At 31.2% G+C, this 25,435-nt stretch overlaps 1 protein-coding gene across 3 annotated transcripts in view; it reads right to left on the reverse strand.

Moving 5' to 3' along the window:
- Positions 1-25,435, reverse strand: part of LOC100166061 (rho GTPase-activating protein conundrum) — a 67,536-nt gene that overhangs the window by 22,048 nt on the left and 20,053 nt on the right. For 2 of the 3 annotated variants that reach the window (XM_001946439.5, XM_029487126.1), the window contains one exon: positions 8,828-8,977. In XM_001946439.5, coding sequence (XP_001946474.2) covers positions 8,828-8,833 — 6 coding nt within the window. In that variant the 5' untranslated portion in view covers positions 8,834-8,977. Of the gene's footprint in view, positions 1-8,827; positions 8,978-12,293; positions 12,623-25,435 lie in introns of those variants that run through there. The other variant, XM_008186376.2, reaches the window with a different exon arrangement.

A 25,435-nucleotide genomic window follows, 5' to 3' on the forward strand; every position in this document is an offset into this window, starting at 1 on the left:
AATTATTTTGAGACAATATTTAGACAAATCGATATGTCATTCCCTCAAAAGTATTATTCTCTATCTTTTTTGTCTTGGGTGACTTTACTCTAAGATTACTTAAATGCATAGAAAAAATGATTTTGCGTAAATGCATTTTGCCTATGTATCGCGTGGGCCAGAGAAAGAAAACGAATAGTGCGCTGACAGCCTCTTAAACACAAACATGTAATAAATTCATAGAATGAAAATAACTTACAAGTTTACCAATATTTTCAAAACCTATAAAAATATTTTCATGGAAATTGTTTTTAACTATTTAATACCTATATTTAATTATTACATTAATACGGGATATAATCCACAAAACTAATTAGGTAGGTACCTGTATTATAGTAAACGACTTAATTATTAAATACATCTTTGAAAATAGAAAATTTACAAAGGTATCATCATTATGTCAGAGTCACGTAACCTTCACCCTTAGACCAATAATTGGATCGTTAGAAATTATAATTTACAATTGTATCCTCAGCCATATACGTTTATTGTTTAATCCACCTCACAGCACGTGGGGATAATATGACCTGCTGCAGGTTTAGCCAAAAGCGTTCACATATAAGGTTTCATCTTTCATTATAATCATTATAAGATTTTTTTTTCATGAAACCTATACAAAAAAAATTATGTATTAAACGTCTTTAGTTCTTTACAAATGTAGCAGTCAATTAACTTTTATTATTTTTTTAGTTTATACCCTAAAGATACATTTTTTGTGAACCAAAAAATACTTTTTGTTAACCAAAAAAACATAATTTAGAAAAATACAATGACTGTAAGAAGAACTGGTAAATAGTTATGGGTACTTCGTACCTACCTATAAGTTCACAGAAACCTGAAATATTTAGTTTTCGAACAATAATATCAAAATGAAATTATTCGGAAAATAAAATGTTCTTAGTAGGCGTATGTACTTATAGGCAATTACAATTTTAATTAGGTACCCATAATAATATATAATATTAAATAGTAGTTCAAGAAAAATTAATAAAAAAAGTAGGGAAAACGTTCTGATGTATAGTAGCTGTTTTCTAGTGTACCTTGTTATTGTGGGTAGGTCACTGTAATAGATGTGTTCAATATTAATTCATTGATAAATCATTGCTTACAAAAATATTTCTGAGCGGAAACGGTGTGTCATCCTCTATTTGTTATAATTTATTAATACCTATTAGTAGTTTATTTTTGTATTAGTATAGTAATACAGTAAGTTGAACTAATGTTTGCCACAACATCTTATATGTAGGTACATCGTAATATATTATAATTATGGGCATATATATGCCCATAATTATAATATATATGACATGAATTACCATTCTGAACTTATAAGAAATATTGTAAAACGTCAAGCTTCTATGGAGTTTTATTTTTTAACTATAACAAAAAAACAAAATCAATTTTTTCAAAATTGGTTTTTCGTAACTTCTGTTTTTCCCTATTTTCTTTATTTTTCATACTTCATTACAATTATTTGAAAAGTTTGGAATTTTTTTACTTTTGACACCTGGAAGTATTAACTATAAATCCCACTTTCTACCAGAAATCTCCGTCAAACTTGAAGTTGAAGCCTTTTTTCTGCTCTTAATAATTTTGACGTCAGTAATTTATTTTATGTAATCTATTAATTTATTTTTCTTTATTTAAATGCATTAAGTAAATTATTAAAACATAATATATGGTAGGAAAAATCACCCAAACAATATAACACATCTTATGGAGGGACAGTGTTGGAATGAAATAATCAGTGCCTAGTATAATGAGAGGTATAAGTATAAATATTATTACGACTTACGAGTAGGTATAATCACAATGAATATATATCTATGCGATATTGGGCGTGTCTTTATAGTGGTCCTAAATACACTTTCTTCCGGTAAATCAGAAAGCCCTATGGCTATAATCTATTCAAAATGGTCCATACTGCATTGAGACATATATCAGTATATCGCAGTGCAAATCATCTGACGAAATTTATATTGGGTTCAATGAAACTTTCGCAAAAACTCGGTTAGGTAGGTACATATATCATGTTAAAATACCACTCGATGTCTATTGAACAATTTTTTTAGTGACATTTTAGAAAACGAGATGTGATTTAAATTTACTTAAAATACCAGTAAGTAGTAAACATAATATTTTGTTTAGCGAAAACTATAGTAGTAAAACAGCCTGACACAGATTCATCAAATTTGTTGTATAGCCGCGTATAGAATAATTGAGACAGAAATCGAAAAAATTATTTGTACTCGAAGGTACAAATCGATTTTCAAACCAGTTTCAAGAAGTATAAAAACATATTATTTTGTTTGCCTGTTTACCGTTGAGAATACTACTAGAACGGTTGTAAGTATCATTACAATAAATTATTTTTCAATTTTTTTAAGAAAAATGTATTAAAGAAAATTACATTAACTGTTAGTTAAAAATATATCGAACAAGTTTTAAAGTAAATAACTGTGATGTTAATTGTTTATATATAGTGATTGCAAATCACGATTTTGCATTAAAAGTGAAAATTACAACATGGTTTAAGGTTTAATTGATATATAATTTAACACCATTATAATGAATATTGAGCTAGTTTCTTATAGTAATAACGCATGTTATGATAATAATAATAATAAGATAATTACTGTGTAGTTTTAAGCATATTTTATGTGTATACGCATTGCCGCATAGGATGCAAGCACGAATATAATTTAAATCGCATGAGGGACTCAGCATATTATATACGTCATAATATACACACTATCACACACACACACACACACTCGATAAGTAGATCTAAAGTTTAAAAGCGGTTTAAAATTATGGTATTAAAAAAAAAAAATACAAAACTATAAAATGGTTTAACCTACATTTTGTTCGTTGACGCCGTAATAATGCTTAGTAATATTATTATACGTGTAATAAATTTACATAATATATTTGTATTTCGTGTTCTGTTTGTAAATATAAGAAAAAAAATTGGAAAATATTTAAAAAAAATGTTCAATTTTTTTATTTTTTAAATCGTTATTGTGTATACATTCGTGTATTAACAATAGTAGTATTATGACGTTTAGATCGCCTAATTTTTTTTTTAACTAATTAATTCTATTGGAATAAAACTATACGCGATTGGGTTGACTGCAGCATCGGAAACAGACGACACGTTAATTTATAGATCCGTTATGCAATTTGAATGACATCAGCTGAATACGTTTACGCGCGGAATCAACAATGAAGACAATATCACAATTATTGTTGTTTAAAGCGTAAAAGTGGGTAGTTTACGGACGGGTGATTGGAAAATAGAGATTATTACATGAATGTATAATAAAAAAATGTATACAGTAAAAATTATGTTACTATTTAAGACCTCCCTATTGACTTCAGAATGTTGTATGACAAAATAAATCGTTAATCGTTCACCTGAACATAGACGAAAACTGTACATTTTAAATCAAACCACTGATTTAACATAACTGTATGTATTATTATATCAGTGGCCATTCTCGAAAAAATGACAGAAAAATGAAATTTTACTTTAAAGCTCATGATTCTATAGTGATTCTACTAATCTACTGCAGAGAATCCAATGTGCATTTCATTTGGTCTTTTTGTTTTTTAACTAACCTAAATATTTGAGTGATGTTTTTCTGTCCTCCGACAGTGCGTATAAATATACGACAGGAAATGCCTATATATTATAATATTATGGTTATAGCATTCGACTTGGATGGTTTATAATTTGTTCCAAATGTTTATTAACATAAACGACGCACGTTAAAACTTAAAACACTGCTCGGAATAAATATAGAATCTAAAATATGAACGATCGCATAGCACACATTATGTGCATAGCCTAAGCCTAATAATAGTGCCACTTGCTGTTTTGGACGAATATATCAAGACGCCCTGTAAAGTATATCTTTTATAGATTCGACCGAGGGTCTAGTTATAATACGCTTTATGTCTGTTGTACAGGTTTATACCCATTTAATTATACAATAAAAGAAACAATAGTAATTAATAATTACAGATCACAGAGACATACTAAATTACTTCCTGACATTTAACTACCTATATCAAATATACCAATAAGGCAATAACCTGAACTAAACATATCTTATATGCTTATTTTCGACTAATATGGTTCCGGTATGCGGTACACCGGCTGTTAACAATTAAAAATGAAATATAACGTGTAAACGCGTGTATCGGAAACAAGTAATTACGAGCGGATACATTTTATTATCAGTGATATTAGCCGCATGACTGCCGGAAGTTTGTGTATACGTCAAATTATTTAAATGTAAGCCACTAGGAAAACTTTATAGATCCGATATAGAGAATATTCGTCGGCCGTCTAAGTCTTCGGTTACTAGAATTTTACGAAAATAATGAGTGGATCAACTGACAGTTGATGGAAGTCAGAAAGGCGTTATAATAAATAAAAATGGATTCATGGAGAGGTACGAAAGGTCTCTTTCACGAGGTACCTACGTTGACGAAATGTAATGTTATGTATGACTGTATCGGTCTGCGGTCTTATGCGGTATACCCACTAAACTAATTTGTAAATGGCATAATACTGAAGTTTTTATTAAACAGCATTAAATTATCGCAGATAGCATACTGGACGAGTGTACCTTTAAAATTGTTTTTCTACATAAATTACAAATAAATAACAATTAATTGTTTTCAACAGTTATTTACATTTTGTTTTTAATTACTTATATATCGTTGAGTAATATTATAATAGCATAATCGCATGATGCATACCGGAACAACAACCATGTTTTTAGTATACTCATTTGCCTATATATACAACCGTAGATGTTTATTTGTCGACTGGACAATAATAATATTACTGTCATTTTTGCCGCATCGGTCGACGGCGTAGAAACGCTGCATTAACGCATTGCATACACCTTCGACTTACACGGAGTAGGTATTTGGTGTTATTATTTGTTGGCACACTTGTTGCCGCGCATGTGCATAATATCGTAATTATTCGCCAAGTGCCTGTAATAATATGCATTTCCGTTATCGGCGTGTACACTTCTCGTATTCACGACGTATCTATAATATTTAATAATAATATTTGAGTTGAGATAATATCATATCATATAGTGACGGCAGCAAAAGGAGGGTGCGTTGTCGAGGCTCGTTCTTTTGTGAGCGAAACCGCCGCCGCCGGAGGGAAGTGGCGGCCATAGGTCTGGGTGTCGTGGGGGGAAAAAAAGGAGCAATATCTTATATTATCAGTGTTTTGGAGAACACGTTTGCCTTGAGATGGACCCAGCGTGAAAACGACCGGACGAAAACGGCATATGTGTGCCGGCCCCCCCTCCATCATACCGCTCTATACACCATCGATCATTCTTCGGACGCGAAATTACCCACGTTGCCGATTCTACGATATCGATAGTATTATTATTTACTACCTATAATAGGCGTACGCATAATGATATTATAATATTATATTTTGACGTGTAGGTACAATAAAATATAATAATATAATACCATTAAAATATGAATAATACAATAGGGAACATGAATTATTGTTAGATAAACATAATATATGCATATACGACCGCGACCGTATCTGCAGTGCCATAGAACTCGCGCGATGCTGTCGGAAATACGGTCGTTCGAATATTATAATATTATTGCACCTACCAACGATTAGGAGGTGCCTATTATTGATTGTAATAAACGTCGTTGTTGCTGTAATATCGGATCCCAAGTCCAAATGACGTTTCCGTTAAAAACGCGCGGCAGATCGGTGAAATGATTTATCGATCACTTTTGTTTCCGACGACCTCCCCGGCCACGATCATAGATCTTCGCCTGCCAAATCTCATTATATTATTATGCGCACGGATATTACAACAAACGCCTACCACGCGCCGAGTGCATAATATAATATGATATTATTATGGCTTGTACACACACACAAACTGCAATTGTTGTACATAATAAACATACATATTATTATTACTATTGTAGTTGTTATTTGTTGTTGTTGTTGTTGTTGTTGCAATGCGTCGTGTAGGTACCAACATACATAATAATATTATATAGGCGCGTAGGTACTCGATGCTCATTAAGGGACACCGCTGCCGAGTCGGTTCGTTCGTTTTAATATCCATTATTATTGTTATCGTTTTGTGCTTTCGTATATTAATGCATTACACGCATTATCGTTGTATTATACATTTATATTATGTACTTATTACCCGCCAACGCCGACCGTTGCATATATATACTGGCCATGTCGAAACACGGTCAGGTGACGACATTTTTTTGTTGTCCTATACTCTTCGCTGGAGCGAGCGTTTCAAAAAAGTAATTGACTCTGGTTACCGGTTACAATATATATATAACATATACCATGTATTAATAAACCGTGTACCGTATCAGAAACGCGAATATATATTTTAATATAGCCATGTAGGTGTATTATAATACATAATATTAATATATAAAGATATCCGACGGTCTGCACTCGGAGAAACGCACTAATCTCTATACATAAAATTACTTGTCCTGAGTGATTCATCATCGCCTAGCCGGAACCGCTGAAGCTATGAGTATGAAATTTGGTCAGTAGCTTAATTTTATGATGCAAAAAACCCATAAGAAATCAATTTTCAAAAATCAACTTTACGGGAGTTAAAAGGGGTAAACATGGAAAATTTGATAGACTGATGCCCTGACTGATTCATTTGTCTTATCACCAACTTCACTGTGTCGATAATCTAACGCAGGTAGATTGCTTACCTGATAATATACTGTTCGCATAACCATAAGCGAGACTCATGGGCAACTCCAAGCGAGATTGCTAAAAATTAAAATGCAATATGATTTTGCTTCCATACCTATGCACAGTGAATTACACCCAAAAGAGGTTAATTAATCACAACTTTTTTTAATTCAGCTAGTTTTCCTATAATATAAAATACAGGCCATAACAATTTTATCGGTAGAATTTGTATGATTATAATTTTTTTTTATTTTCACTATTCATTTAAGCAGTAAGCATTGTAAGACACTATATTCTGCGAAGATCAATTTTAATTAGAATTGTTAATATAATTTTAAACTTGTGATTATTTTTCAGTTTTTATAGTTTAAATATAGAAACTTTTAAATTGTTTTAATTACTGAAACAGAAGTGTTTTAGAAATGTTCAATATTCAATGTACAAATATCGATTATGGAATTAAATGTTGAATAATTAAATTAAATGTTGCCCAATAATTAGGACATTATTTATTACAACAATTAATTCTTAGATAAGGTTATAAAGTTGAGAATTTGATAATAGTTATAAGGGATTATACCCCCCTTGTATGTTTGCTCAACGTAAGACGTTAACGTAGGCGTGACCAAAAGTATGCAAAGTATATTATATATTAGGATCGAAGGACGAAGGTTATAGTTTATAACAAAATCTTTGATATTTTTTCTAAGGTTTTCGCAATATTATTTGACATGCATATATAGGACTCGGTCTGCACGTTCCTCGTATTGCGCAATTATTGGTTATGACGGAAGATTCAAATTCAAATAGGTACATTACTTTCAGTTTTTCTAGGCGCCTGGCAGTTTTCAAAAATACATTTTTAACCGTGAAAATTAATTAATATAATTTTAAAAAAATATGACATCACATTTTTCCAATGCAATATACAATTTTTTCTTATACAACAATGATAAACATTTCTTCATTAAAAATGAGAAGTATATTATTATACTATGGGAAAAATGATCTCCTAAATAATGTATAATACATAATATATGTATAAAATAGGATAAAACATGTATTTATAACGAAGGATTATGTAAAAAAATTTGAATTAGCTATAATTTTATCTATAATTTTTGAGACATATTTGCTCCTATCCAAAGTAGGTAATCCGTTATTAGAAATAAAATATACCTTATCATTAACACTTAAATCTGAGCTAAATTTATAAAAAAATATGAAGTTTAATTTATTGGTTTAATATCAATTATTTATACGACATCAAACATTACAATTTTCAGAAAATGAAATTAAAACGCATATAGGTTGCCATTTAAAAAAGTATAATATATGTTATATATATCCATATATAATATATTATATAATACATAATAAATAATTGCAATACAAGAAATAATTAAAGTCAACTACGCTTTCAAAAAATGTAGATGAAGACTTTAAATTATATAAAACCCCTTTTTTAAAAATGTAAAATTTAAACGGCTCACATTGAAAACATTACTGTTTTAAATAATTTAATTATCTATATAGGTATCTGTAAAGAGTAACCGGACAAAAATTTGTATATTTTAGTATAATATTATGGTATAAATGGTATAAATGCCTTGATGGACTGTTGCCTGTTAGTACATATTTATATAAAACAAATTTTAAAATAATAATAATAATAATAAGTAGATTTTCGAAAATATTCCTACGAGTTAATAACAGACTACAGCATAAACAAAGTTATGACGAAGCAAAATTTAAGAAACAACTAAAGTAGGTATATAAGTTATATGATATGTTAGTTAAATTTCCAATGTGTTAATATTTTTATATTTGCCATTACCTGCTAATAACTAATTTTTACTAGAGAATATTTTCGGTTGGTATAATTTATATTCTAAACTTTATACAACTTGAAGTGGAATCCAAGAATTTCAGTACTTTTATAGTTATTAAAAAACACTTTTTTTAACTACCTAATAGTTTATTAGTCTTAAGATACATTTAAGTTTCAAAAAGTAAATAATGTCATCTTACCTTCATTAGATTCAACTTAATTGATGGAATATTGAAGTCCAGCTTCTAAAATATTGATCAATGACCGCAAGATAGAAATCAAAGCTTTTCATGGATAAATCTGTGTTTCCGAAAATGATTTAAAACTGATTTGTTGCCCCGCATCGTCAACTAAACAAATTAAATTATACAATATGTTAATTTTTTGTCATGATAAGTACCTATAACTAAATAATGATAATGTTTTGATAACTATCGTTTATTAAGATTGTACTTTTTTTTTCAAATTTTCACTGTTAACATGTTATATATTATACTCGTAAATTTTATTTCTAGCATGGTTGAATTAATTCAGACACACAGAAATCATTATGAAATTCGTAAGTGGGGTAACGAACATGACCAGCTTATTTGACGTTATCAAAGATTATGTTATAGAGATTTATATACTATAAACTATAAAGTATAAAGCATAACAGTAAAATGCATATATATAGTCTCTAATTATTGAAGGATTGACTGTCTCCGGGTGGCACGATGACTTAATTTGCTATCTGGCTACAATAATATGATAATGATCATTAAAAAAAAAATGTCGGAAGAAAAATTTGATATTCATCCCCTAAAAAAAAAAATCAAACTGATTACCTATATTATACGAAGAAGTATATAATTATATTGGGTATCAAACAAATTGATAAACCAGACTGTTTCATTGAGATTATAATCTATAGGTAGTAAATTAGATGGGATATAAATCATTGACCTGGTACAAGAAAAAAACACGAGAAAAAAATGAAGTCTATATTTTTCATTAGACATTAAAAAAATATCGGTCAGGTACGGATGAATCAAGTTTGAGAATATCTATTCGTCAAAATCAATTACACCAAATGTATAGAATGTATAAAAGAAAATCCAATTACACACTAAAGAATGGGTGAAAAAAATGTGAATCTATACTGGTTGAAGTGAAAAAAACGAAAACGTAAACGTTATAGAAAACGTATTACCAAATTATTGCATACAATGTATAAAATTCAGAAAATTAGGACTGTCTAATATGTTAATATTAAATACTATATTATATTCCTATAGATATGTAGGCTAAACTGGGATAGGCACCAAATATGGGTATTATATCTGTTATATAACAAGATAAGGCCACAACACTATAACATTGTAAAAACGAAAAACGTTCTAAATATATTTAATATGCATTTATAATAATATGATATACACCTAATATGTAACGCAGCGTCTAACTTTTATATAATAATATTATAATATACGAAGACGTACACGCATTCGAATATTATTATTGCGAGAGAGACACTAAAAAAAATATAATCGAGAACCATAACGCTGTGAGCTATAGCAATATTATTATAATAATAAATAATAATATGTGCCTTGTGCGTCGAGTAGAATACCATAATGATAATAATAATAATAATAATAATATAATATTACAAACAATGCGTCACCGGTGTGCTAGCTGCAGGTACATCATTGCATTAATATATATATAGAGCCTCGTTGCACTGTTGCAGGCCGCCGAATCTTCGTAATTAATGATGATAATAATAATAATAATATCGCAAAATACACATTCCACAACCGTGCTGCTCACACATTTTGTATGGACCGTTTAACGCGCTTTTGAAATAATAACGACGATGAAAGAAAAATAATAATCCGAAACACCTTCACGTTTTCACTATATCCGTCTGGTGGCGCGCGACCCACGACTGCACACGGTCCAGACCGCGGACGAGAGGAAAAGTATAATAATATTATTAAGTATGTACATATAAATAATATAATATACGAATGTCGGAATGCACATGATGGGTATATAATACGATGCGCGTGCGAAACACGTGTACCTGCATATAATATAATGTGTTTTTTTTAATAATAATAATAATTAAATAATATAATAATAATAATACGCGTTAGACACGGCGGCGTGCGTCCTGGGCAGGCTATATATATTATATTATATGGGTAAAGTATATATATGCGAGCGTGGCACACACACACGTCCGTCAGCGAAAATTTCTCCGGTTTCACGGTAATCCCGCCGCCGCGGAGAGTGAGCGCGCTGCGAAAAACCGCAGTAAACGAAATCCGAACAAGAACATAATATAATATATTATATTATCGTAGGTATATGCCCCGGATAATATGTTTTACCCGTTTGTGCAAACAATAGCGGAGAAAAAAAGAAAAATCACGAATCGTATACGTCATATTAGTACAAAATCATAATAATAATATCGCACCGTATATGTGATGTGTACAGCATCACAATAATAATATAACACGGTTCGTAAATAATAATTGTCGTAAAAAAAGTTAATACCGCGGACGGAAAATATATTACGATCGATCATGACTAAAGAAATATTATACGCGGAGTTGATATTATTATTATTATTAGGTACTACTACCACGCGGACATGTAAAGATAATAATAATAATATTATAATATCTTTATGTCTAAGATTACCAATACACATATTATATACACGTCATATTATTAAAATTTACGTACGTAAGGAGGCGGCGGGGTTTTCGCGGTTCGACCACGTTTATGTGGAACAACCACACACGAGGCGGTATATGGAGGCATATATAATATGTATATAGAAAAGCGAAAGTCGGCGGCAACCAGAAGATTCTTCTGCAACACGGTGTCGATTCGGACATTTGGCCCGCGGTATGCGTATGTGTGTGTGCATGTGTGTACACCCATTACCCCGATGAATTATTATTATTATTTAAGGACGACAAAACTCGACGAATCCGCGACCGGCGCGATGTCCCCCGAGGCGAATTTCGCAAAAGGTACACACACACACATAATGATAATAATAATATATTATATACGAAATCTGTGCACTGTACGCGCGCACACACAGGTGTGTCATGTGTGTGTGTGTGTGTGTGTGTGTGTGTGTGTGTGTGTGTGTGTGTGTGTGTGTGTATGTAGGCAGGTGTATTATAATATACGTATTTCATGCACCTATATAGAGGTACGCCTCGATGGATCGTATAATATAATATAATAATAGCCACCCGTGAGATGTCCGAAAATGCCGTTCGATTAGGTACGAGATATTATTATAATTTAAAAGTTATACCTATAACGTATATAGGTAGTCATAAACCGTCATGCCGTAACAATACTGTATTCGGTCACCGCGGGTCAACAGCATAATATATACCGAAAATTATTATACGTATTCAACATACCGATGCTGTTACCTATGATTATTAATTATTAATATAGGTACTGCAGATACACGTTTGCGTGTCGTCGTAAACTGTCTCCTCCTTCGTAAGCCTTTCGATATTTATTATATCGGTGTAGACGGTCAAAAATAATGATCTAGACACAAACCCATAATGTATTGCGTATACAATACGACATTGCGTATTTTATATACAATACCGAATAATATGTAACTCAGAAACTCACTTGTAAATCGTTCAATTAACCATCACCGTATTTCCTTTAGACGTTCATTTGCGGCTTATTTTCGACATGGCGTATCATTTTGAAGATTAATTAAAAATAATTTTTGATTTTATTCTAAGTATCAAATTAACCAATTAATACGCCGGTAAAATTGCGTGTGGTACATTGTACATCATTTTATACGTATAACCACTTAATTTATTAACGTATATAATAGTATTATATATTATAGAGAGAAACGTAATATATTATAGCGTGTGAATTTTAAATTTTATACCGTATAAAAGTACAACCAACACGAACCAAAGACTGACGACCTTATGTAAGTACATCATACTAATATATAGGTACTGAAAGTATGTAATTTCCAAACTATAGATTTATCTAAGCTCATTGATTAGATAATTAATTAATACCAATAATTACAAATTAATATGTATCGACGCATCATGCATGTAACAGAGTTCATTGCCATTGTAATAATTGAGTTAATCAATTGATTATTGTTTATTAACCTCTTCACTCACAATATTACGTTATGGCCAGAGTAATGACACTACAACAAGCCATTCATTATTTAATTTTCTATTGTATAGTATGTATAACGTGTACAAAACAAAAAGTATACATTATCAATAAGTAATGGCCCACGGCTAGGATAATATATTAAATAGATTCATTATACATGTATATTATACCGTAGAACAATACTACCTGTACTGTATTTAAAAATTAAAATCCCTTACATTATAGAGCAGCATTTAATAACTTAAAATGAAGTTCACCAATAAAACTTTTTTATACGTGCGAGTTTGTGTGTCTGACAGTACAGGTTTAACTAAATAGGTACATCAGAACTCAATAAGTCATAAAAAGCTAGCTGTATTATAGTTCGTAAAAAAAAATAATACATTGTTTTTCAAATACCTTGTATGTTAGTTATAAACAACATTGTAATTAAATATTTATCTAAGTATTAAAAACTTAAAGTATTTTTATGGTGGTGACTGATGCTTAATTTTGTCTTATTTTATAGTATTATTAGTAAAAACTAATAACATTTTTAATATGTGTATAATGTACTTTAATATATAATAGATAAATAATAGTAAGTTTGACGTTCGACACGATGCGATGGTTAATGGTTTTATTTATTAAAAACACAAAAGCACATAAGATGGTTATTTATTTTGATTTGTAAAAACAAGTTTGCGCGATTAAAAAAATACAACGCACGACATTTAAAAATTAATTAATTAAATAATAATCACTATGTAGTGTGTTTAATAATATATTGTACGATACACAACGGTTTAGCTCCCACAATATTTTGTTTATAATTATGCTGTTTTGAAGCTGCAGATTGTTTAAATAAAGTATCCAAACTTGTAATTCTTATTTTATTTTATTAATTTTAGGCTTTGAACGGAGAGATGAATGTATTGATTTTAAAATTATGTCTTTTTTCAAAATTATTGTATCTCACGTAACCTTTTGATCTTTAGGAACAGTAAAAATTCTCCAATTTTCTACTTTGAGGGTGGTTTCTATTAGAAAATTGAATATAGGTAAAACTTTTTAAAAAAAAAAACAATAAAAGGGAAAACGAGAATTTTTACGCAAAATCTTGAAAAAATCAATTTTGTTTTTTATTGTTGTGAATCAAAATTTAATATTTACAATACAATTTGCAGAGATTTAAATATTTTACAAATTATTTATAAAATCGTTTTTTAGAAACGAATTAGAAATATTCAAAATATTTTGGCTAATTTTGTGCTATGTATATATTTATTAAATTCTCTACTTTTTTAGTTGATTTTTGACTTATGAATGATACAATTTTTGTTTGACAGTAAAACTGTTTTAAATTGAATACAAGATGAGTTGAAAAAACAGACATTTATTTAAATTTCATTTTTTTTCCGGTCTATGAATTGCATAGTTACGTTTATGGTTTATGAATGATGAATTTGGAAATTTGAAACTTTGCAAATAAAACGATCTATGAGGGATTTTAGCCCCTTAGATCCCTCTGCGTATATGACATTGCTACGTCCAATTATTTATATATACCTAATAGTGAAACATTTAACTTGGGGAAAATGAGGGTATTTCTTTAAAAGCTGGGTGTATTGAGCATGTCCATATGGCGAGGGGGGGGGGGGTTGCTCAATATCAGTATCTATATAAGGAAATGGACATCGAAATGACTAATTTCTTTATATGTGTGTCACTATAACAATACTAATAAGCCATACGTTTCCGCGACCTGTATGATTGTTTATCGTGGCCGCCATTGTATTTTTTTATACATATTATATTCTGCACCTCTTGAAAATAATCGCGGCATATAGATGCCCCATTATAGATATGATTAGATGACACCGTCGCGATGACTAATCAAAATAATGATAAATACATTTCGATACGGTTCAACATTTTATTAATCGTACTATATTTTATCCATTACGTTTTTGTGAGCTATAAAATATTATTATTTATTAGCCACAGTTTAACGCCGCGAAACGTTTTTTTTCTCCATACCATATTATACTGGATATAAGGTAGGTACCGGTGCTATTATATTATACTATAGTCTATAACGATTCGGATTTCGTATTATTATGTTTCTTTTTGTGTTGCAGCAGCAATAGTGGTGCATTATTATTAATGGCGTTCGACGAAAAGCGTAAAACAATCGTTCGGAGGTAACATAATATAATGTTGGTATATTTTGGGATCTAGGTATCTGTCGGTGAGGCTAACACATCAGCTATATATTGGGAACGCACCTAAGATGACATACAATAAAGAACGTTGTAAAAATGAGCCGAGTGTAAATATATTATGATTATTGTGTTGCCAAAGCACAGTAAGACGAAATGAAAATTGCAAAAGTAAAACGACCTGCATGATTCCGCGGGCCTGTTTTGATGGCATCCTTTTGCTTTAATATAGTATATACCTACCTATATTATATAGTGTAGTTAAATTATTATTTTTGTACAATGACGTCAATGAGTGGGGGGAGAAGCTGATCGCGTTTTGGATATTTTGATTAAATCACAGCCAAAATTATAAAAATCAATAAAATACTTTTATAACGGTTAAACGACAAGTGCGAGAGGAATGACGAAAAGCGCACGTGCGGCAGCGAGATATTTCCGGCGAAAGACGTAGCAGGACTCAACCGTAGCAGACCCACGGCTATTTTGTTTCTTCAGTCGTTGATCATAAATAAGTAGGTAGTGGAGTTTAGAAACGCAAAATGTTAGTACATTTTTGCGTCCCCTTACTGCTGTTTCTATTAAAACTCACGCACAATATTTTCATCATATATACTATATTATTATTATGTATAACAATACAATATTATCCTCTATTTACAGTTATTATTTATTAAGAAATAATTAATAAAATGTTTTTATTTGATTTTAATGTAGGTACTGTCGAACCATATTATATAGATGAAATATATTATAAGACAAATCGATTAATAACCAATAATATTTTTTTTTATGAATAAAACTCAAATAACGCGGCGGGGGAGAGATATATTCCATTTTGTCTGAAATCCGAGCCATGTGTGTCCACGGAGTTCATTTATTGCATATGATATATATATTTTAACTAATAATATGTTTTAAGCTTATAATTCATACGCAGGCCCGTATTGAGAATTTTTGTCCACCCCAATAAGAAACTGTCAGTACACGATATTTTCTTTGTGTACCTATAACAAAAATATAAATTTATGAAACTGCTGTTATTGCTAAGATCGCACGATTCTCGACGTAATGACACTGGGATTTAGGAAAATTATTCGCATTTAAATGAAAAATGCGTAGATCATGGTACATTTCAAAACTGCAGTTCGCTAAAAATAGTTAGTCTAAGTAATGATTTATAACCGATTGAAATTCGTATCTTATTATATCTTATTTTATCCCGTTTAAGAATAACAGCTGATACACTGTGTTTGTGCGTGACAGACACCGAGCGCCGAGCGGTATCTTAATTTCCACTTTTTAAATGTATTATGTCGCTGCTGCTGTTGAAAAAAAAATAAAACTTCAATCAAATGTTTCACATAGAGCATAAAAAAATTGCCCGGGAACCAACTGCAGCAGTCCTCGTACTACGGTTTTTTTTTCGCAGACCAATAATTGTGGGTTTATACCGAGACACATATTATAGGACATGGGTATACGCGCAATTACAACGTTGCTGATAATAATGTAATAAAATAATATATAATAATATGCCTATGGGTACAATATTGCGCGTATAATAGAGTGAATAGTGCGATTATTATTATAATAATTGTACGTCATTACATGTTATAATATAACGGTAATCGCTGCACGTCGGGTGATAATTTTACCGCGTGCGTTCTTTTTTTGCACTCCACGCGCGGGTCGAATAAAAAAACACACTCTTTTACGGGGCTGGTGCACGTGATATGCGATGAATGCCTACATATTATCATACCCAACACTGTACACTGCATCACAGCTTATTAATACGCACTCGAGCGTACGTGTGGGCACTCGAGACGAGCTGTCGCGCATTTCGTACATATGGGTACGTCGTACTATACCTATAATAATAATATGAGGAAAAAAACCGCAAACAAGCCACGAGCTGCATAATATGAATATTATAAAAGCGCGTTATCTCCGCAAAAACCATAATAAATTCGCATGGTATTAATTATATTATTATATTTTTATCTATAGTGGAATTATACCGGCTTCGAGTGTTTGCACTCGTCGCAGTGAGTTTAACGACGCATTTTGGTTTTCCGCAAACGCACGTCATCGTCGTCGTTTTTTATTGCGCGGATGTCATCGTCGTCGTTGCGGGGGATTAGTCATCGCGGAAGATGCGCGTTAAAAGGAAGACCGATTATAATGTTGTAATACAGGTACATAATATTATTTTTGCATTTTGTATATTATATACAGACGTCAGGCAGACAGTTGTCGTGCAGAGTACCTACCTACTTACCTATATATCGATAAAAGTCGAATAATCGCGATGATTTATTTACCTGGGTACTAAACTGCAATAATTGTTATTACGACGTTGTGTATGATTTAATGGAGAAATTAAGATAAAATGCGTTTCCTACGAGGTGAGGACGGGCTGTCGGAGTATATATTATAATATTATATTATTAGCGGACGAACAGCGGATCTATCGTAAATTCGTAACCACATATTATTTTTACTATGATGTTGTATAATTGAGTCGTTCAGAATAGGTGAGATAACGAGGTGCTGGTATGCGTAAAAGGTCAAGTTATAAATATATATATTATATTGGATACAGATGATTAATGTATAGAAATAAATTAAGTTCAGAGGTTAAATAACGATTTCGTAGACAATGTGTGTTGATTTATTATAGATAGGTACAAAAGTTAAGGTATATAATGCGTGCAGTGTATGATGTATGAGTGTAATAATAAGTGCTTGAATTGCAAAAAAAAAAATTATCTATAAGCATCGCAAACAATTTTCAGGTACTGAAAATGGATGTTTTCAAGACCTATATTGCACACTAGTCACTATATAATGTATAATATAATATGTAATTCAGAAATTTTTGATGCGATACGCTTAAAAATTATTTAAACGCGAGAAGAGGAGAAGAGGTACTCCGCACTACCACCCCTTCATAATCCAAGCGCTATAATATTATAACACTAATAAGCAAGAAAAAGTCGAAGTATATACTATTATTATAACCATCATTAGGTGGGGGTGGGGGTTCCAGAATAGTACGATGTGTCTGACAGAGGAAAAAAATAACAATGATATCATACCCGTTGTAAAGTTAACCCCAATAGCCTAATACCACATTCAAATTACGTTAAAAGTTTGGGTTGGGGTTGACTATTGTACTCCTATCGTTTCCGGCGAGATTCACAGCGACCACAGCCCACAGGCGGTTTCTATTATTACTTATTAGCATATGTATAGGTACCCCGCGCACTGCTGTCGATGACCAATTCCAATTTCATACGGGATTATTGTCCATGCAAAACGGTCTAATCGTTCGCTTATAATATAATATTATATAATATTCCGGACAGGTAATAGGTATATATTGTGTACCTACACAACAGTATTTATAATGCAGGAAAACGAGATAACATTGCGGTGGCACACTCTCCCCTCGTCCACTACTGCAAGCCATGGTAGTCATGTAATACTACTATGGCGATTTTCATTCGTGTGTCGGTGGTCTATCGCACGTCATGTATCTTCTTATGATAGGTCGTGATTTACGCACGATTTTGTTACGTCCATCTGCCAACCAGTAGTGCCGGGTGTCCGGAAAGTCGTGACTGGCCCTGTGGAAGGACGAGATGATCGTCGTAAAAATTTTTCTGACGCACTAACATAACACACACACACACAGATCGCGAACCACAGTGCAAGACAAAAGCTTGTGTGAATTCCGCAGCAGTCAATACGTTTATAATATATACATACATTATTATGTACCAACTAACAATCCTATTTTAATAACACGAAAACGTTATTTTGGCAAGTCTGCGTGTATATTTTGGTTACGCATTGGCAAAATAAACAGACTCATCACGATCAACACATAAACCGCCTTCCATATAGATGTACATGACTTTTTTTCTTGTCCATAGTGAGAAACAGCCGATGTCTACGGAATACGGATATCTTTGTCAATTATTATTATTATTGTTTTTATCTTTTAAAAACTCATGGTGTATAGGTATGGGAATATATGCCTATTGCCTATTTAGGTAATACAAAATATAGTAAATTACCAGCAGTGTTCAAAAAAATGTATGAATATTTTCAGAGCCTATTTTGCATTAAAAAAGATGATCTGGGTGAAAAATAACAAGGAATATACAGTATACACATATATTTGATCGTAAAAATTAAAGCTTTAGAAAAATCAGTATTCTTAAATGTTGTGCTTTTCATATAAATAGAGCTTCGACGAAACCGAGATGTTCTTAGTAATAAATGATTACTTTGATTGAGTAAATCCGATTCAATTCCAATATTAAAGTAATTATTTTATATAATTTTCCGAACAAAAATATCCGTAAAACCTAAATTTGACAACATGACAGACTGAAGTTAAGTTATTTTTTAGTAAATTAGCCTATAATAAATAATATATAATATATAAAAATTGATCATATTATATTATAATCATCCAAGAACAACCTTGAAGCCTGTTGAGTTAACCTTGAATTCTTTTATTTATTGATTAATTTGTGTAAAATACGTTACACGACAATAATATAGTTAATTTATAAATATTATTCATTGTAGATCATTAATAGTTATTTTCCAATTTTCATAACTCCGACGTACAATAATACATTAATATATCATGGGTATAGTATATATATATTATGTATAAAAACCGGCGCAAGGTTAATTTATATTCATTTAAAATATTCTTTCACCGTGTTTTGAGTGCAAATTTAATTTATATGTTAGAAAATTATTCAAGATGTGTATTGTGTATATATGTATATCGTATAATATGCTTTATATATCGTCGGTATGGTAGAACCGCTTGAATGTCTTAACAGCGCATCCAAAGCAGCAAAATTAATTTCATATTATGATTTCCTTATAAAAAAAAATTAAAAATTAAAATATTGGCCATTGATCAATTAATTATTGCAGGCATTGGTAAGTATACATTATGCACATCCAGCACACTAATAAAGTGTGTACTGTACGGAATTACGAAAGTATTAATGCCAAAACAACGTTTTATAGATATACTAAAGAAATCTCGCCTTAAAAAAATATATAAAAAAAATTCGAAGGTGACCGATTTATAATACATAATAATATTTTATATACGTATAAGTGCAATGTACATGACCTGATTAAGCACAATAATAGCTTACTGAGAAAAAAATATTGACAATTGTATTGTTAACGAAACATATTTTGATTACCACAGCTGACCAGTATGCGACATATTAAGAGATTTGCATTTGTACTCCGACAATGACAAATAAAGCTTCGTCTTGGATAATAAATTCATAATTAATTTCGTCCATTGTAGTCGCATTTGTAGTTTCACAACCAATATTCTTATCTTCTTTTCTCTTGGCACACAATAAAATAGACGATATTTTTTTACCTCTTCCACTGTCTCATAGGTAGCTGGTACAGGTACTTCGTACATTGTTCGAGCGTACAATGGAAAACCAATTTTGTAGACTTCAATAATCTATTTGAACTTGTGGATATGACGATCAATTTTCGACGGGGGAAAAAATATAAACAATAAAGAATTCTGAGTTATTGGCATGAACTCGACCGCAGACGGGAAACTTTCAATTTTTGACCGCAAATTTTACGTAACTGCAGTTTTTATAAACACCGAAGGTATGAAAAAAAACTACATATAATAACGAATCAGTTGAGATACGTGATAACTATATCTTCCTACTTTCGTCTTTCCTACTAATGTATCGATATATATATATATACTACTGTTGGATCGCGCCAGTCAAATATTTTCTAAACAGTTTCCGAATCGAGCCGGATATTGTTTACGAATGATAGAGCTTTTTCTTAGGTACAGCTACAGCTTAAGAGTTAATAGTATAATACACCTCATTTAAGAGTTTGCTGAAGATTTCGTGTCAGCTAAAGGATAAAGTGCAGAAAACCTATCGAATTCAAAGCTGCAGTCATATTATAATATACAAATAATATTAGTGTTGATTTAATTTATATGGTTCAATCAATAACATTATATAGGTATCTCTGCCCCAGACTGCATAATGCATTATCACGACGAATGCGGTAAGAGATGGTTTCGAAACAAAGGCGTCGGACCACGTTATGTTAATAATTGATATAGGTATATTATATTATGATAATCAGTCTCTCACAATAATATATACCAGACGTGCCGCCTGAGCAATTTAACTAGTGCTAGGGACTTGGACACTGTAATCTGTAATAACTGAGAAATCTTCCAGTCAGAGTCTATAATATAGATAATATGTTTACATATATTCGGCACCGACGACTCATGAGACGACACATATTCACTAATGCGATTGGACGCGATTAGCCGAATATGGTCAGAAATATCGTATACTAAATTATTGTGCCATATACATTAAATACATAGGTAATTTAATGTAGCAATATGTAACAATATATATTATATACATTATACGTACTATACTACTAGGTATATAATATTATGCAAGGTGATTCTATTGAAGGCAAATACTCATTTTCTCGATATAGTTTTTTACACACATTCAAGACATTTTGAAAAAAAAAAATCTTTATTATTATTTTTAATACATATATTGTATATAAATATTTTTTTTTTGAGAGTTTGTTTGTATATTAAAATCAAATTTTGAACGAGCTGTCATTTGGTTATGACATTTATAAATTATAATTTATAAGTATTTATAAAGCTTATATGAACGAAGTCCAATAAGTCCAATGAAATAGATGTTGAGAAGTACCCCGCAAGATGTTTGTCCACTACCTCAGTTTAGTAAACTTAAAATATTTATAAGTTATAACAAATTAACCACTCGTTCCAAATTGAAATCCTCAGAAAAATATTTGATTCAAAATATGAAATTAAAAATGTATGTTAATATGATGTATCAATCGAAAACATTTACAAAAATGACAACGATAAAAAATATAACTGAAAAAAAAAAATAATACTGTTTAATATTGGAGACTGCAGTGGAGCTGGTGGAGCTGGTGTGGAGATGGTGACATCGGTTGGGTGGAATAAGCGGTCAATATAAATGCCTCAGTAGAGGGGGAAATCAAACTGTTAAAATGTTGTGTGGGTTTGTTGTAGGGAGAGTAGTAAAGGAAAACGTTTTAAGAATTATACTAGGAGGAGGTATACTGACCAGATATTCAACAAGAGGTAGGTGTTATATATATTGATACATCGCTAAATATAATAAGATTCGATAATTTTATAACTATGGTCTATGGGGGAGGGGGAGAGGGTATTGAGAGTTTTTCCACCAAAGGTTTCAAGCAAGTTTCGATGTACCCAACGAATGAATAAGGCAATATAATTGATTTATAATATAATTCCTTATAGATCAAGAACATAATATGATAATATTATAGAACCTATATATAGTGCGTATACCATGTTTAGCACCATATCGTACCTATATTTATTCATACACCGAATACATTCAATATCGATCGACGGTCGTGCGGTTTGTATATATTATAATATGCGTATATCGTTGTCGAACAAATTACTTTCATAATATATAATAATATTATACACAATAATATTAAAGCGATGGAAAAAAAAAGTACCAAATGAGCATATTTTCTTTCTTCTGCAGCCAAACCGTCGACAGTACCTATATAGGTAACATAATACCTGAAAATGTGGTCTCGATTTAACGGCACTAATGCTAAACGATTCCCCTCCCCCCCATTTTAATCGACGTCGAAAATTATACGATACGCTTGCTTGTACCTATTATAATAATAATATCAATAATAATTGAAAATATTCCTATGCATCTTTTACGTATTGTGTGTATTGATGTATGCATCGGAAGATGCGCGTTTGTTTCCAACCGATATTAACATGCATAATAATTTACTATCGGCCGTTGCAATCGTGTATATACCTACGTATACCCATAATTTTTTTAATGTGTTTACTCGATTGATATTATTATTACCATTATCTATCATGCAACAATGCGCATTATATATAATATATATATATATACAATATTTGTTTAATATGAGCAATGCGAGTTTATGTCGTTTCGAAACGTTAAGGTGTGGCGCGCAACCATACAATAATATAGGTATAATATACTACCTATAGATATTATAATATTTTATGAGACGAACAAAACTCGATTCAATTTCTTTTATTATATCAGTACGACTTTATACTGTTGTAACTGTTTTATTTTTCAAAATCTTTACAAATCCGTATTGTAAGAATATTTAACTTGTTTCTTGTATAATATTTATTTTTTACCAATATGAATTCGTTGGACGTGTGTGTTTCGTTGGTCAGTTATAATTGCGCTTGATACGGACAGCAAATCGACTGACAAATATAAAAATATTGTTTGTCATCTGGATAATATTATCATTAGGTATAGTGAAGTGATGCAGCTATATAGTTGCGTGATCAAGAATTAGCTGACTGTGTCGACGTATATAATTGCGAAATTGGAAGATTTAAAATAATATTTATTATATGTTTCCATAATCGACTCGATATCACAATACTATATCCACCCGAGTTAATGACGTGCGGTTTATTTTCTTCAACAATTTTTTTTATATACCTACGTGTGCCTCGAGGTATGTGATGGTATGCATCCGACTGACCGTGGCGCGGCATAGTATGCAACTGGAATTATTCATCATCATCATCATCATCATCATTATCATCATTAATATTATTATTAAATATTATATTTAAACGACGATTGCGAAATATAGTCGCAATGCGAGAAACAATGGACGTTTGAAAATAAATGCACGGCGCGTAAACATATCATAATAAAATCTTGGTCGTATACCACGCTTGTAAGGTGTATAAAAATCCAAATTGAAATGTGTTGCGTATAACGCTCTATGTGCGTATAGGTATAATAATTATGTACATTAGGCGGTGGACTCTTATTGCGCACTGAACCGGGTGCAGAGAATTTTAACCAATAATAATAAAAATAATAAATATTATTACGCTTATTAGTTATATTGCACTATACCATCGTCATAGATCGCATTTAGACTATTTCCGTCTGCCGAAAATTCGAAAAAAAAAATAAAACGCTACCGGGGTTACAAAATCAAACCACCAAGGAGGAAATCGCCGTAAAACCGAAACGTTTCTGGTTCACTCGGAATCTAAAAATCGAAGATATTATACTATTATAGGTGCCCGCACTATTGTTTGATTGTCATACGCGTTAATATATTTTATTGTTGTAATGTAGTTATTGTTATTGTTACACTACACCTATAATGCAAATTGTGAAACGTGTAATGTTATTGTTCTTTTCGTACGTACGCATAGCTTGTCCGTTTATGTTATTATAAACAACTTGTTTGAATTTAAACTAAACAAATAGGAGGGGGCAAGGGAGTAGGTACAATAAGTAGATTGTGGTCTGGAAATTTGGCCAATGTACATTTTGTCATCGACAATTGAAATGTCTCTCCCGACTAAGTCTCGTCTGTAACATCCAACGATCTTTGCCAAATCAACCAGATTGTTCTCAGTGGTTATTTGATAAAAATAATAAACCTGCCATTAAAGCCTTTGTACGAACTTATATACCAATAAATAATATATTTCTCTACAGAATAATTTGTTCAAAATATCTATTATCATGAAAATAATTGATTAACGAATAAAAAGACTTGACAGTTTGGTTAGGAAAATCAAGTGATACCAATGATTGATCACGTTTTTTCGAATAAGTAATAGGGGCCAATAAGTATAATATACAACCAATATATTGAAACACCGAAATCGACACGGACCCTATTGCGGCGTCACTGCTGCTGTCTGATATATTAATTGAAATACGCCTATGTCTATTTTTTCTAATTGAAATGTAAACGTAATAAACTATTACATCATCTCGAATTATTTAGTGCATTGTGTACTTACTACCTCTATTTTTTAATTTGTAAATACTAAATACCGTAATACTGTATAAGCTAGATCACCTATTATATGGACGAAATTTAGAAGTACTTTAATAACTATAGGTACGTATTTAATTTTAAGTTAAGGAATTTACATTTAAGAAAAATAATGTTTTTTTAGTTCATATAGTTCTAGTTCCTAAAACAGCCGGACAATAATTAATAATAATCACAGAAGTCGCATCCACAATTACCAATTGTGTGTGTGTGTGTGGGGGGGGGGGGGGGGGAATATGCTTAAGAGGCTGTCAGCGCACCATTTGCTTTCTCTCTCTGGCTCACACGCAACATAGACAAAATGATTTACGAAAAATGATTTTTTTCTATGTGTTTAAGTAATCTTAGAGTTAAGTCACCCATGACAAAAAACATAGAGAATAATACTTTTGAGGGAATGAC

Source organism: Acyrthosiphon pisum, chromosome A1 (genome assembly GCF_005508785.2).
Source record: "Acyrthosiphon pisum isolate AL4f chromosome A1, pea_aphid_22Mar2018_4r6ur, whole genome shotgun sequence".
Classification (NCBI taxonomy): domain Eukaryota; kingdom Metazoa; phylum Arthropoda; class Insecta; order Hemiptera; family Aphididae; genus Acyrthosiphon; species Acyrthosiphon pisum.